Below are 12,099 nucleotides of genomic sequence, written 5' to 3'. Positions count from 1 at the left end.
GGATCCAAAAATACATTGGTGGACTAGATTCTGAAGGCAGGTCTTCTAAAATGGAATTTTGTGGGAACAAATGCAAAGTGCTATACATTTAGTTTAAAAACAAAACAAAATAACTTTACAAATACAAAATTGCCAAAAGTGGTGAGTCTAGATAGTGAATCATCTGAAAAAGACCTGTGTATTTTGGTGGACTGCAAAGTCCTATTGGAGGATAAAAAGCTAACTGATTTGGGGCTTCATTGAGAGGCAGTGTTGAATACAGATTATAGCTGCACACTCAACTATTATGCCCTGGTTGGAATATAGTTGGAATATTAGGTTCTGTCCATGTGCCATGTTTTAGGAAGGACAAGTTGCAGAAGCTGGTGATGGGTCTCACAATACTCCTACTGAAGGAATGAAGGCTCTTAGTCCCTGAGAATAGTGATGGGAGCAGGGCTGGCAGAGAACATGATAGCTTTCATGTAAATATTTGAAAAGCTGTCGTGTAAGAGGTTATTCAACTTGTTCTTTTTAGACTCAGAGAATAGAACTAGGAGAAATGAGTACAAATAAACTCAAAGAAACCAATGAGGCAGATTTAGACTTAGTGTAAGAAATGGAGATAACATTGTCCTTCACTTGGAGATCTTCAAGGGACGGCTTTATGACCACTTGGTGGCAGTATTGCAGAAGGGATTATTCATCTGTTGGTTGCACTGGATGGCCTCTCGTATTCCCTAAGACTGTGAGGTTCTGTGATTTTTAAGGATATTAATCTTGTGAATTGGTACCCTCCTCCAAAAATAATAAAATCTCTGAATTCTCAGTAGAATTAATTGAATTAGAGTCACAGGTAGCCTTGATCTCCCATGGGCTCTATGCCTTTATACACTAACTTCCTCCTGATTCTTGACCTTTCTCTCTCTGCAGCATCTGTTGGTGTTCGGCGAATGATCGGTGTGACAGAAATTAACAAAGGTTCTACCTATGGAAATAATGACAGCAAGCAGAAGCAAAAGTGATTGGTTCAGGGACTGCTTTTCATCCAAAGGGAACTTCGGAAAACTCTTGATTCTCCTCAATAGGACAGAGTGATGAAGGTTGGATGAGAGACTACTGGGGATATATCTAAAGTCACTCTCCCTTTTTGGGGGGGGGCTTGGTCTCAAAGCCAGATGGGGAAGAAGATGTATTCTTAAATCCCCTCTCCTAACATTTTTAAGCGGGTTTTCTTTTCCTCTGTGTGTGTGTGTGTATGTGTGTGTGTGTGTGTGTGTGTATGTATGTATGAGTGCATCCATATATGCAGAAGGCCTATGTTTTATAATAATCCAAGATATCCTTTGGGGGTGGGGTAGGGAATCCCTTTCATCCTTTGGTGCTGAGTTTTCTGTAACCCCTCTAAAAGGTTACCAGAGATGGAGTAGAGAGTGCTTTTACCAAGAAGATTAAATTATGCCTCCCAAAAAAAAAAAATTGACCTGTATGTCTGGCACATCTGTGGTATATGTTTACACAAGCCTCCTTCACTCTCTCCCCTTTCTCCTCTTTCCTCTTCCTGGCATGGCATTTTTGCGCTTTTTATTACAAGGTGATTTGGATACTGCTGAGGCAGAGAGAGCTGTCATGCCTGAAGACCATGAAGCCTTCTAAATGAGATAAGTGGACCATATATGTCAACTTCCTAGATAAAAGGATGATAGTCTGAGTCTGGACTAATGGACATCCACACCCAATAAGTAAGAATCTGTATATATCTGGAAGGAAAATGAAATAGAGGATTTGGTAAAACTGCCACAAAATGGCCACACACACAAAAAAAGCCTTTCTTCTCTCCCATTTGATTCCTAGGTTACATACCCGTGTTTTTGTGGCTGTGATTTCTCTGGCATCCATCTTGTTTGTCTCCAAGTCAGTACCAGCATGCCTGTGCCCTTCTCACCCTCAAGATCAAATATAATACCTGGCAGATGACTACCTTTTGTGGGTGTTCCCTTGTCCATGACATCAGCTAACTGAAACGCAAAACTAATACAAGAGTGAGTTCATTGGCACAATCCAGAAATCTCATCCAGTCATGGACTTTCACTTGATTAAAATGCTGTTTAGCCTTCTCAATTTTTTCTTAACATCATTGGTAGCTCTCATTGAGTTATGGAGGCTCTGCTTTTGATCAGGGCAGTGGTCTCTCTTACATAACTCCTAATTTATTCTACCAAAAGATTCTGTCCATGAGACAGAATGTGGAGAGAAGTCCAGTATGAAGGAACCCATGCTAACATGTGCTAACTAGCCAACTGCTAGAAAAAGCAATAATTTACCCAAAAGAGAACTGTTTTATACAAGATAGGTTCCTTTAGGGACAGTTGTACTTCAGGTAGTGACACCAATGCTATATTTTCAGTTTGGTTTTTAAGTAACAAATATGGATGACTTTGGCCATTTCTGGTTAGTTGTCTGGGGATTTCTTTTTGTGGACACAAAGCCAGTATCACGCATTAATGCAGGTATTGATTCTTAGACAAATATGAGTTTAAAGGCTCATTCTGTTCAGAGAGCTCTACTTTCAGACAACCTGTTTCTTATTCAGTTCATTAATATTTATTGAATGTGACCATGTTCTGTGGTACAGAAGGCAGAGACCTTTCCATTTAAAGAGCTTTTGATCTCTGGGGAAGAACAAACTAAAAATAAATGCAAGCAAGAAACAGGACCAATTATACTTTGGAATTGTGACTGTCTATGAAGCCGATCTTCTGTGAGGTTTGCACAGTCATTTTCGTTTTTTTTATGTGATACCTTTGTGTCTATATACATGTACAGTAAGGGCAGAATGATGAAAGAAGTAAACAAGATGCTTCTTCCTCATCATTTTCAGATGACTGGGTTACAGTGTCATGAGGTGAATCATTAGCTGTTTTTTAAATCTGCCCTCGAACATAAACAAGACACAGTATAAAGGGAGAAGGTGCTGGAATTTATCAATGGTAGTCATTTCTAATACTGGATGTGATCTGGACCTTCTACTATCTTTTCTCATCCATTCTTTGTTCCTTGCTAACTCTAGAGAACAAAATATTGTCCCCATCTGTAGAAATTTTTATTTTCTTTGAAGAGATTCACTGGATTGGAAATTATCTTTTATCATTCCAATTTGGCAGAATCCTCTCACTTCTCACTTCTCCCACTTTGTTCTGAGTTTGACCCATTCAATGTAACAGTGTAAAAGACCCCAGGAAAGTTGCTTGGCCAAGAATGAAAAATACAAGGGGACTGTTTAAGTTGTTTCTTTTCTGAGCTAGGGAATTATAGATTAAGACTCTCTCCCTCACTTCTTAGCATCTGTCTGTTTAACATCCTCATCTTGGGTAAACCCTGCCCACAGCTTGCTCACAAAACCAGTGATCATGAGGGGAAAAAAATGTATTTGTTAAAACCTAGTTAATCTCTATTAGTTGTAATATCTGGGTTATTTTATAGCTGAAATATGGGACCAGGAATTTAAAACTTCCATCTATGTAATTAAAATATATAACTAGGCAGGCACTGTATCACTAAGATCTACTAGTTAAGAGATGATTACCAATATGTCCTTATGGCTAACCAGGGCACTTATTATATAAACTTGGAAGGAAAGTTTATACTAAAATTTCTGAAGGTGACTTGTTTTGTGGGTGTTCCATATCCTTTAAAAGATGAAACTGGGCAAAAAACAACTTCAGCCTGCTTTCATTTCTCAACACTGGCTTATCTCTTATAGTCACTGGCACCTCTTTAAATGCCTGCAGTAGCCATGTCCATACCAATAAATGGAAAATTAAGTGGCTCTGAAGAAAGACAGTTTAAACAGTAAATATAAAAGTATGTCCAAGATTTAGAGTCCTGCCATTGTTTAAAAATTGATGACAAGTCTGACCCCTTATGATGGAGCTCACAGTAAAGACTTGTTCATACTTCCTCTAATGGACAATGGAGAGTCCAACAAAGACACATATTTAACTACAGGATATGCTTTTTTATTCAGTTTGAACACGCTGATGTTTTGGGTATTCATAACACTGCAGCAAAATAATGAAGCCACACTGTGAAGAATCTGCCTCAGGATCACGGGATCATGGATTTTGAGGCTGGACCAGACCTCGGAAGCTATTTAATCCAGTCCCTTTGTTTTACAGATGAGGGAAGTGAGACCGAGAAAGAGCTGGAAAGTTAATACAGGTTACTCTGCTCCTGTCTTTTTACTCTCCCCATTCTCTGCTAGAGATTTATCTCAAATAAAAGAAGTAGTAATCAGTCTAACTGATACATCATCACACATTCCCCAGGTTGGGATAGAGAGTTAAGGACTTGTTGGGCTATCAGCTTAGACAGGAAAGAAAAAAAGTCAAAAGTCAACATGAGTTAGTGAATAGGATCATTAAAGGACTTTATCTCCTACTTTTTGGTTATGTAAAACAGAATTTGAAAGCAAGATCTACCCATAATCAGAGTTGACTCTATATTGTTATCCAGTCTTTTTTCTCCTAAAGCTTTTGGATGAAGTGTGCGTAATCCCGCCTGGAAAAGGTACTTGCCAAAATGTAATAAAACTATTTTGGTTTACTGTATTAAAAGCCGTACATATTGTTGTCTTGTTAGGCATCAGTGTTTATCCTCCATAAGTGACTGTGTTTTACAATTGCCTTAACAAAAGTAGTCTTAATTTTGTTTACATGGGAAAAAATAAAAACAACTGAAGTACAACGAGTTTATCGTTGTTGGCATTGTCTCAGTGTCCAGTTCCTGGAGTCTCATAGCCTTGACGCACGTAGGTGGGTAAAAGAGATGGATTATGTGCAAGGGTTCTGAAGATGGAGAGCAGCCATTGCTCCATTAATGGCCTTTAACAACAAAACAAAACAAAATAGCCTTTATTTCTGTAAATGCTCAGGTCTGAACAGAGTTCAGAAGCACTTGATTTACTTGAGTGAAAAAATAGAATTGCTTCAAATAAATAAATAATTTGACTTTGATTCCCAGCAGTACTGCTTTCAATTAACAACTGAGCTATCTCATTTGCATTTTAAAAGAACTTCTATTAATACTTACACAAACATAATATTCAGACTTGGAAGAGAATGGAACACTTGAAATTGGGATTGCATATGGAAATGTTTTGCATGAGTACACATGTATAATTGATATTCCTTGCCTTCTTGGGAGCAAGAGGGAGAGAATTTGGAACTCAAAATTTAAAAAAAAATGTATAAATTTGGGATTGTAGACCTTATGATCTTTTGTTTCATGCTAGGCAAAATGTTAGTTACTTGGATTTAAGTTTTAAAATTCTTAAAATGTGACTATGTTAGATTGTGATCTCCTTCAGGGTAGTGACCATGTTCTCAGGCACTTAGCACAGTACCTGGAACATAGCTGGCATAATTGACTGCCTGTATTAAGAAAAAAATGCCCTCTAGTTGACCTGCTCAATTAGTGAGGTAGCCTGTGAACCCAAAGACAGGTACTTTTCATTTGACTATTTGAGTGATTCTAAGCAAAGCCCTTACCTTCTCCTTCTACTCATCTCACCTCCGCCTCCATTTAGATGGGAGAGTCTGACTTAACAAGAAACTGGCCATGATCTATACAAATCACCAATTTAATAAATGAAAGATGACCTCTTAGAAAATGACTTAAATAGATTCACTACTCAGCCAAACTTTGAGTAAGGTATGACAATCCCTGAGTTAAGGTTAGTTCAGAGACTTAGCAAAGATGGCATTACATGCTAAAAGCATATAATCAGTTTTAAAAAAATTAAACCAATGGCTAAATGCAATTGTATCTTAGGATACAATCTGAGCAAGACATAGATGCATTTGCTTGTGTATGATTTCATCCACAAGGAAAGAGAGTATCCGAAACAAGCTGCACAAACCATAGAGAGATGAGAGGACAAATGAACCAGTCATCCATTTCTGGTGTTACACCTTTTCATCTGATTGCAGATAACTCTCCTTCCACCTCTTCCTAATAACTCCCAAGATATAGCCCTTATAAGGTCTACTTCCACATGCAAACTTCTGGTCTTTTGCAAGGTAAAGCACCATATTTGTTATATATTTTCTTGTGCAGTGGGAACTGTGGGTGGAGAAGGGTTGGCCAGCACCAATGCTCTCCATTCCATACCAACGCCCCTTCCTTTCATGTTTAGGATCCCAGAGTTTTGGCTCACTGGAGCTTGCATATAGCCATCAACTTTGCCAGCCTGGCCCTATGGGAACCTGACAGCAGGCTGAACAGCAGTCCAAAGCTGAGGACTCAGCCATTGTTTATTGTAGTATATACGTATTTCTTAATTAAACGTACAAAAATTGTACAACTTTTTTTACTAGGTTTCTTTTTTTAAATGTCACAAATAATATTTTCAAGTGTTATTCCTGTCTCTATTTTCCCCACAAACCCTTTGGTTTTTAGAAATTTTGCATAGCATGGTGATTTTTAGAAATAGATATCAGTAACAGAACTGCTTCCAAAAGCAGTCTCAAAAGATTAATGAAATAACCCTACAAGTAGTGGCAATATCTGGGTGACCAGAAACTTAATTGGCACAAAGTGACTAAGGGCTCCATTCACATGAGGTTTCTGAAGGAGTGACTGGATTGTTGCAGGCAGTAATGTAGGTTACCAAGTGACTATGTAGGATGACATTACCTGCTAGGAATAAGGAAGTGACCCAGAGCTTAATTTATAATCATGGGGTTTTTTTGAGGTGATTTGGAAGCAGAGAGGGACAGGGAAAGATGGGTGATGGATCAGAAGTCTAATTTGCCTGAGAATCCTAAAGGAATGATTAAGATCACTGAATGACCAAGGATTCATTTTGCATTAGGTTATCACAAGGGTGTTAGGAAATGAGGTGGCAGAATGACCAAAGGCTGGTTTCATTATTTCAGACAGCAATCATCCCACAAGGCACAAGGATACCTCCAAATTGCAGTGGAAATCCCTGAGACACCTCTGGGTGACACCTGAGGGTATCACAGTGGAGTGCTTTTGAGATTGATAAAATAATTATTTGTATAATTTGAAAGGGGTTTCTCAGGTCAATCTATGCCAAGAGGTCAGTTATTCTTTATTTTTTCCCCCTGAAAAGGGTCATGGAGATACCTTCAGGGAATAGGAGAAGTGGGCGAATGCTAAAAATACCTATTTTGAAAAAGACCCCAGAAAAAAGTGATGAGATAATTGTGGGCAAACAGGGAAGTAAGTGAGTGACCAAGGGTTCCAAAGGCATGGTTCAGAATTCTATAAGGGAACCTGTGTAGTAAGGACCTGACAAGAGCTTGTGCTTTCTGCTGGTGAAAACCTGGGTTACCTCTGTGCCAAGGTCTTCATTCGAGACCTTTTCATTATGCCACACAAATCCCTGGTGGGGGAAGAGGTATAGATTATAACAATCTAATGCCAATTAATGTATTTAGTGCCTTTTGCAACCCTTACTGTTCTTTATAAATGAGCTATTACCACTTACATGGCTATAAGCAATAAAATGCTTCCTTCAACAGAGGTATATATAACAGTATCATTACTTTTCTGTGAACCAAAAAAATGCCATAAATCAAGAAATTTCACAGCAAGGTTGAAGGTAACCTAGTATCTCTATATCTTAAAAAAGAGGTTATTTTATGGAAATACCTGGATAATGTGTTTAGCTTTAACAGCAAATTCTTAATAGACAAATCTTAGCATGATTTCTTAAATGGCCCTTAGTTACTGCATTACCAGAGTAAGGCATCATGGTAGAGTAAAATGAGCCTTTGGAGGACATGGGTCAAATCCCATTCCTGGGATTATGACGTCTGAGGTCCCTTCCAGCCCCAGATTGATCCTTTGGTTGTGCTGATCAGTCACTTTGAAAAGATGTCTTATGGAAAGACAAGGAGACTTGTTCATCTTGGCCAAAAGCGCAGACTTAGAAATAACAAGTTAATTTAGGCTTGATGTCAGGAAAAACTTTATAACCATTAAAGTTGTCCATTAGTGTAATAATGGGCTTCTTGGAGAGGTCGTCAAGCAGAAGCTGGAGTAGAAAAGACTCAGGGATGTGTGGGACTAGACGGTGTCTTCAGTGCCTTCCAACAAGAGATACTGTGGTCATTTCACTCCTTCCTAGTGATGGTACCAGGAATACCTGGAGAGGTTGGTCCAGTGGCACTGGTTAGGTGGGTATCCCTTGCTTTCTGGAAAATTTGCTAAATCATGTGCAAATCAGCCACTTCATATCTTCATTTCTGCTTTTAATTTTTATTCAAATAACTATAGCAATAAGGGCCCCATGGCCGCCAAAGTTTACTTTAATGATCCTTTAGCTCCTTCTTTGCTCTTCAAGTGTATCCCCTTACTTGATGAATACTTGGGTAAAAAATACTGGTATGAAAAATAGAAAAGAACAGCCCAAGCAAAACTTCCTAAAATAAACTATTTATTGAGAGGAAAAAAAAACAAAAAAAAAATTTTTCCTTAATTTTCATTAATTAGCTCTTGCATAACAAATCTGAAGCCAACTCCCCCCCCCCCCAACCCCCTGAAATAGGATAAAGGTTCACAGTCAGTGCACTCAAACAGGATATTAAAAAACAAGGTCCAGCACGCCTGATAACACGACAACTTTTTTGAGCTCAGGAAGGTCAAAAATACTACGTATTAATATGACAGTCCTCCATCATGTGAGGGACGGAGCAGACAAAGAAGGAAATGGTCCATATACAGTAGTAATGGCACTCTGACTTTCACACTCTGCAGACACGGTCGCACATGAGCATCATGTGCCACGTAAAACAGATGGGAGCAGCAGGAGAAGTGACCCTCGTCACCTGTGCAGTCTTCAGTTGCGGTAGGTTAAAAACGCTGTAATGTTTCTCAACATCGTCTTCATGTAAATATTACATACAGTAGTGATTAAGAGAATCTGTCCGAGTACACACACTACCAGGTCACATACGGAAATAGCTTCATTCTTCATCTGTGCAAACCTGAAGAGGGAAGGAGAAAGAAGAACTGAAGAGGGGAGAGCTGGGGAATATCACTCACAAAGCATTACTGTCAACAGTAATTCTGGGTTTTTATAATCCCAGGTCACTAGAAATGACTTATTTTCTAGCAAACGAAAATAAAAACTTTGAACGTAAGTCTTGATTTTTATATCCCTGCTGTCAAAAGAATTTCAAATCTGAACAAGATCACTTAAGTACATGAGACTAATCTGGGTTGAAAATGAATTTGGAACTCACTTTTAAGTGCTTTGGATTAATGGCAGTAAATAATATTACTGCTTATATAATAAAGCTGAGTGCCTGAATATCTGTAGTGTTCATTCCTGTCCCTCTCCCAAATCACCACAACAATCAGCCAAACCTTGACAAACGAATGGTCGAGGAGCTGGCTAGCCGTCCATCTCATCTTTGGATCACTTTCAAGGCAATGTGAAAGGAAATCTTTTCCTTCAGGGCTTATCCTTTCAGGAATGGGTGGCTTATGTCCCATTCCAACCTTATACATGATCTGAAAGTTGTGCTCATATTCATGCCAAGGCCTCTATAAAAAGATAAAATTCCACTTTTAGGCAACTATTACATGCAAAATATTCAGGTGCATTTTCTAAGTTATTTGATTAGTTATGCCAAGTTTCTGTATTCATCATGTCAGGTTTTTAACTATAAGATTTCCTATTATTCTACTGAAATCACATTTTTAGGCAACAATGTATGAAGAAATAACTATCTAGGACTGCATTAGAGACATGGAAAAATAATTAGTAATATTTAAAATCATACTGTTCTCTTAGGTTGCTTATCCGGCCACTTGAATTTTTTAAGCAAATCACCCCCAAATACTATTAATGTAAATCTTATTATTTATGATGCTGGCCATTGAAAGCACATTCTTCATCATAATTATAAAAGATTATTTGGCAACTAGAAGAAAGACAAGTTAGTATGGTAAACAACTGTTTCAAACTGCAGGTGAAATGCAGATAGTAAGGTGAAGGATGACAGTTTTTCCATCAAATTCTTACACATTTAGTTCCTGGAAAACTAAATTTAGCACTAATTTTAACAATAATATGCAATAACACGCAATTCTTCAGTAATATTACAATAGCATTTTATAGGGCTTACTCTGTGATAGGCACTGTGCTGAATATCTTACAATTGTAATCTCATTTGATCCTCACAACAACTCTGGGAGGTAGGTGCAATTATTATCCCCATTTTACAGATGAGGAAGCTAAGGCAGATAGAGGATAAGTAACTTGCCTCAGGGTCACAAAGATTACACTAGGGTGTTGACAGTATCACAGGAGAAGGGGGTATCGGTGAAGGATGTTCTATGTTAAAATTTCTATCAGACAATAAGTAGGATTTATTTCCAATAGCATCCCAGGTACCATGACATGATCACATATGTAGTTATGAGATATGTGATACAGTTTGGTGTTTGAGCTAATACTCAAAAATTAACAAGCTGAAAAGAAGTGAGTGCTTGTTACTGACATCACAATTCTTATAATCCTCACAATCACCCTTTGAAGTAGGTAGTATAGACATTTTTATTTCACAGACAAGGGAGGCACAGAAAAGTTAAGTGACTTGCCCACGGAAATGAGAACAGAGCTTGACTTGGAGACCTTTGACTCTAGATAGAGTAAGTATTCTAATGGGTTGTGGAATAAGGAGCATCTGATTTAAAAGTAGCCAGAGCTATTATCTTTTTAAAGAGGGCAAGGAGGCCATTTTTAGTACTTGATTGGTCTGGGGCATTGGGACTTAAACTTCCTATGGTGCTGCATGGCCTTGATGGAATTCACACTGTAGTGAGTCAACACACCTCTCTGGAGGCTGCCATCATGACAGATATGGAAGTGGAGGGGAGCTTCATATTACCTGAATTAATGTTGTACACTTATGTTATCTTCTATATGATTACTGAGTATTTTATAGCCTATAACTGTCTCAATTTACTCCAAAAAGTGACTACTGCATCTGCCTGAGTTATTCCTGCCCCAAATTTAAGTTCAGTATAAATTTTGTTATCTAAATTCAACTGGGCCCTCTCATTGCCACAAGCAATACTTTCCCCCATGGTAGCTATTCCAAAGCTCTTTTCTCTAAGCTTCCCAAACTACTTCTCATTTTCTCCACCCCTGTTCCAGTCACCAGAATTTGTAGTCTCATTATTACTGTCCCTCAACTTACAAATCCAACCAAGTGTCAGATCTTGTCCCTTCTATAATCTACTCACAAAGCTACCACTCCAACTCAGCTGAGCTGCAAGGACTAGTTTTACCTTTGCCCCAGTATGGTTCCTGGCACATAGTGTGATGCCTGACAAAACTAGAACCCAAACAAGATAGTGACAAAAGGTAAAATCAACTTTCCTTTCTCCAAAGGAAACATATGGTATTATATATGTAAGCTATCAAAAATGAGCCATCAAACTTATTTATATCAGTTTTAGGTGTGTGGGAGATTAAATTAGAACAAACACTATTTGTACTTAAATTATGGACACACTCAATCTTCTCTATTTTACTTGAGACAAGACTGATATCTATTAAGGAGGCATAATCATATTTACATCTAGCAGAAAATGGGGCTTAATGAATAACAAATATGACGACTAAATTGGTCGCTGAAATTTTTTTACTTAATCAGTAAATCTAGACACAGTGCTTACCTTCCCAGTAACCATTTCTATCACAACACAACCCAAACTCCAGATGTCTGCTGCACGCCCATGACCTTCTCCTTTCGCTCGAGTAATGACTTCAGGTGCCATGTATGCTTTAAAACAATATATACATGATCTAAATGTATAGAAAGCTCAAAGGAGATCACAGTTTAGCCATAATTGGAGAGACAGCATATTTGCTTTTCTTGTGCTCAGGATGACAGTCTGGGGGAGGAGGGGAGGGGTCCTTCATGATTCTCAGGCCATTCTCCTCTCCACCAGGCTGAAATGCCTCTCTTTCAAGTATGCAACTTTACATTTAGATCTAAGTTATTCACAGATCTTAAAAAATACTCTTAGATATCTGCATAATAATTAAAATATGAAAAAGGGAATGGAGGTTAG

At 38.2% G+C, this 12,099-nt stretch overlaps 2 protein-coding genes across 15 annotated transcripts in view; one reads left to right on the top strand and one right to left on the bottom strand.

Annotated features, from left to right (window-relative positions):
• The window catches only part of AGPAT4 (1-acylglycerol-3-phosphate O-acyltransferase 4), a 183,777-nt gene extending 179,049 nt beyond the window's left edge, over window positions 1-4,728 (top strand). For both annotated transcript variants that reach the window (XM_072637708.1, XM_072637709.1), the window contains one exon: window positions 913-4,728. In XM_072637708.1, the coding sequence (XP_072493809.1) occupies window positions 913-1,004 (92 nt within the window). In that variant the 3' untranslated portion in view covers window positions 1,005-4,728. The remainder of the gene's footprint in view (window positions 1-912) is intronic.
• Window positions 4,729-8,429: 3,701 nt separating this feature from the next.
• The window catches only part of MAP3K4 (mitogen-activated protein kinase kinase kinase 4), a 154,944-nt gene continuing 151,274 nt past the window's right edge, over window positions 8,430-12,099 (bottom strand). For all 13 annotated transcript variants that reach the window (XM_072637688.1, XM_072637695.1, XM_072637689.1 and 10 more), the window contains 3 exons: window positions 11,701-11,807; window positions 9,379-9,558; window positions 8,430-8,996 (listed from right to left, as the gene is read on the bottom strand). In XM_072637688.1, the coding sequence (XP_072493789.1) occupies window positions 8,976-8,996; window positions 9,379-9,558; window positions 11,701-11,807 (308 nt within the window). In that variant the 3' untranslated portion in view covers window positions 8,430-8,975. The remainder of the gene's footprint in view (window positions 8,997-9,378; window positions 9,559-11,700; window positions 11,808-12,099) is intronic.

The sequence above is a fragment of the Notamacropus eugenii genome, chromosome 2, assembly GCF_028372415.1.
Source record: "Notamacropus eugenii isolate mMacEug1 chromosome 2, mMacEug1.pri_v2, whole genome shotgun sequence".
In the NCBI taxonomy this organism is placed as follows: Eukaryota; Metazoa; Chordata; class Mammalia; order Diprotodontia; family Macropodidae; genus Notamacropus; species Notamacropus eugenii.
The sequence above is the reverse complement of the archived record's forward strand: the minus strand, read 5'-3'. Positions and strand labels throughout refer to the sequence as shown.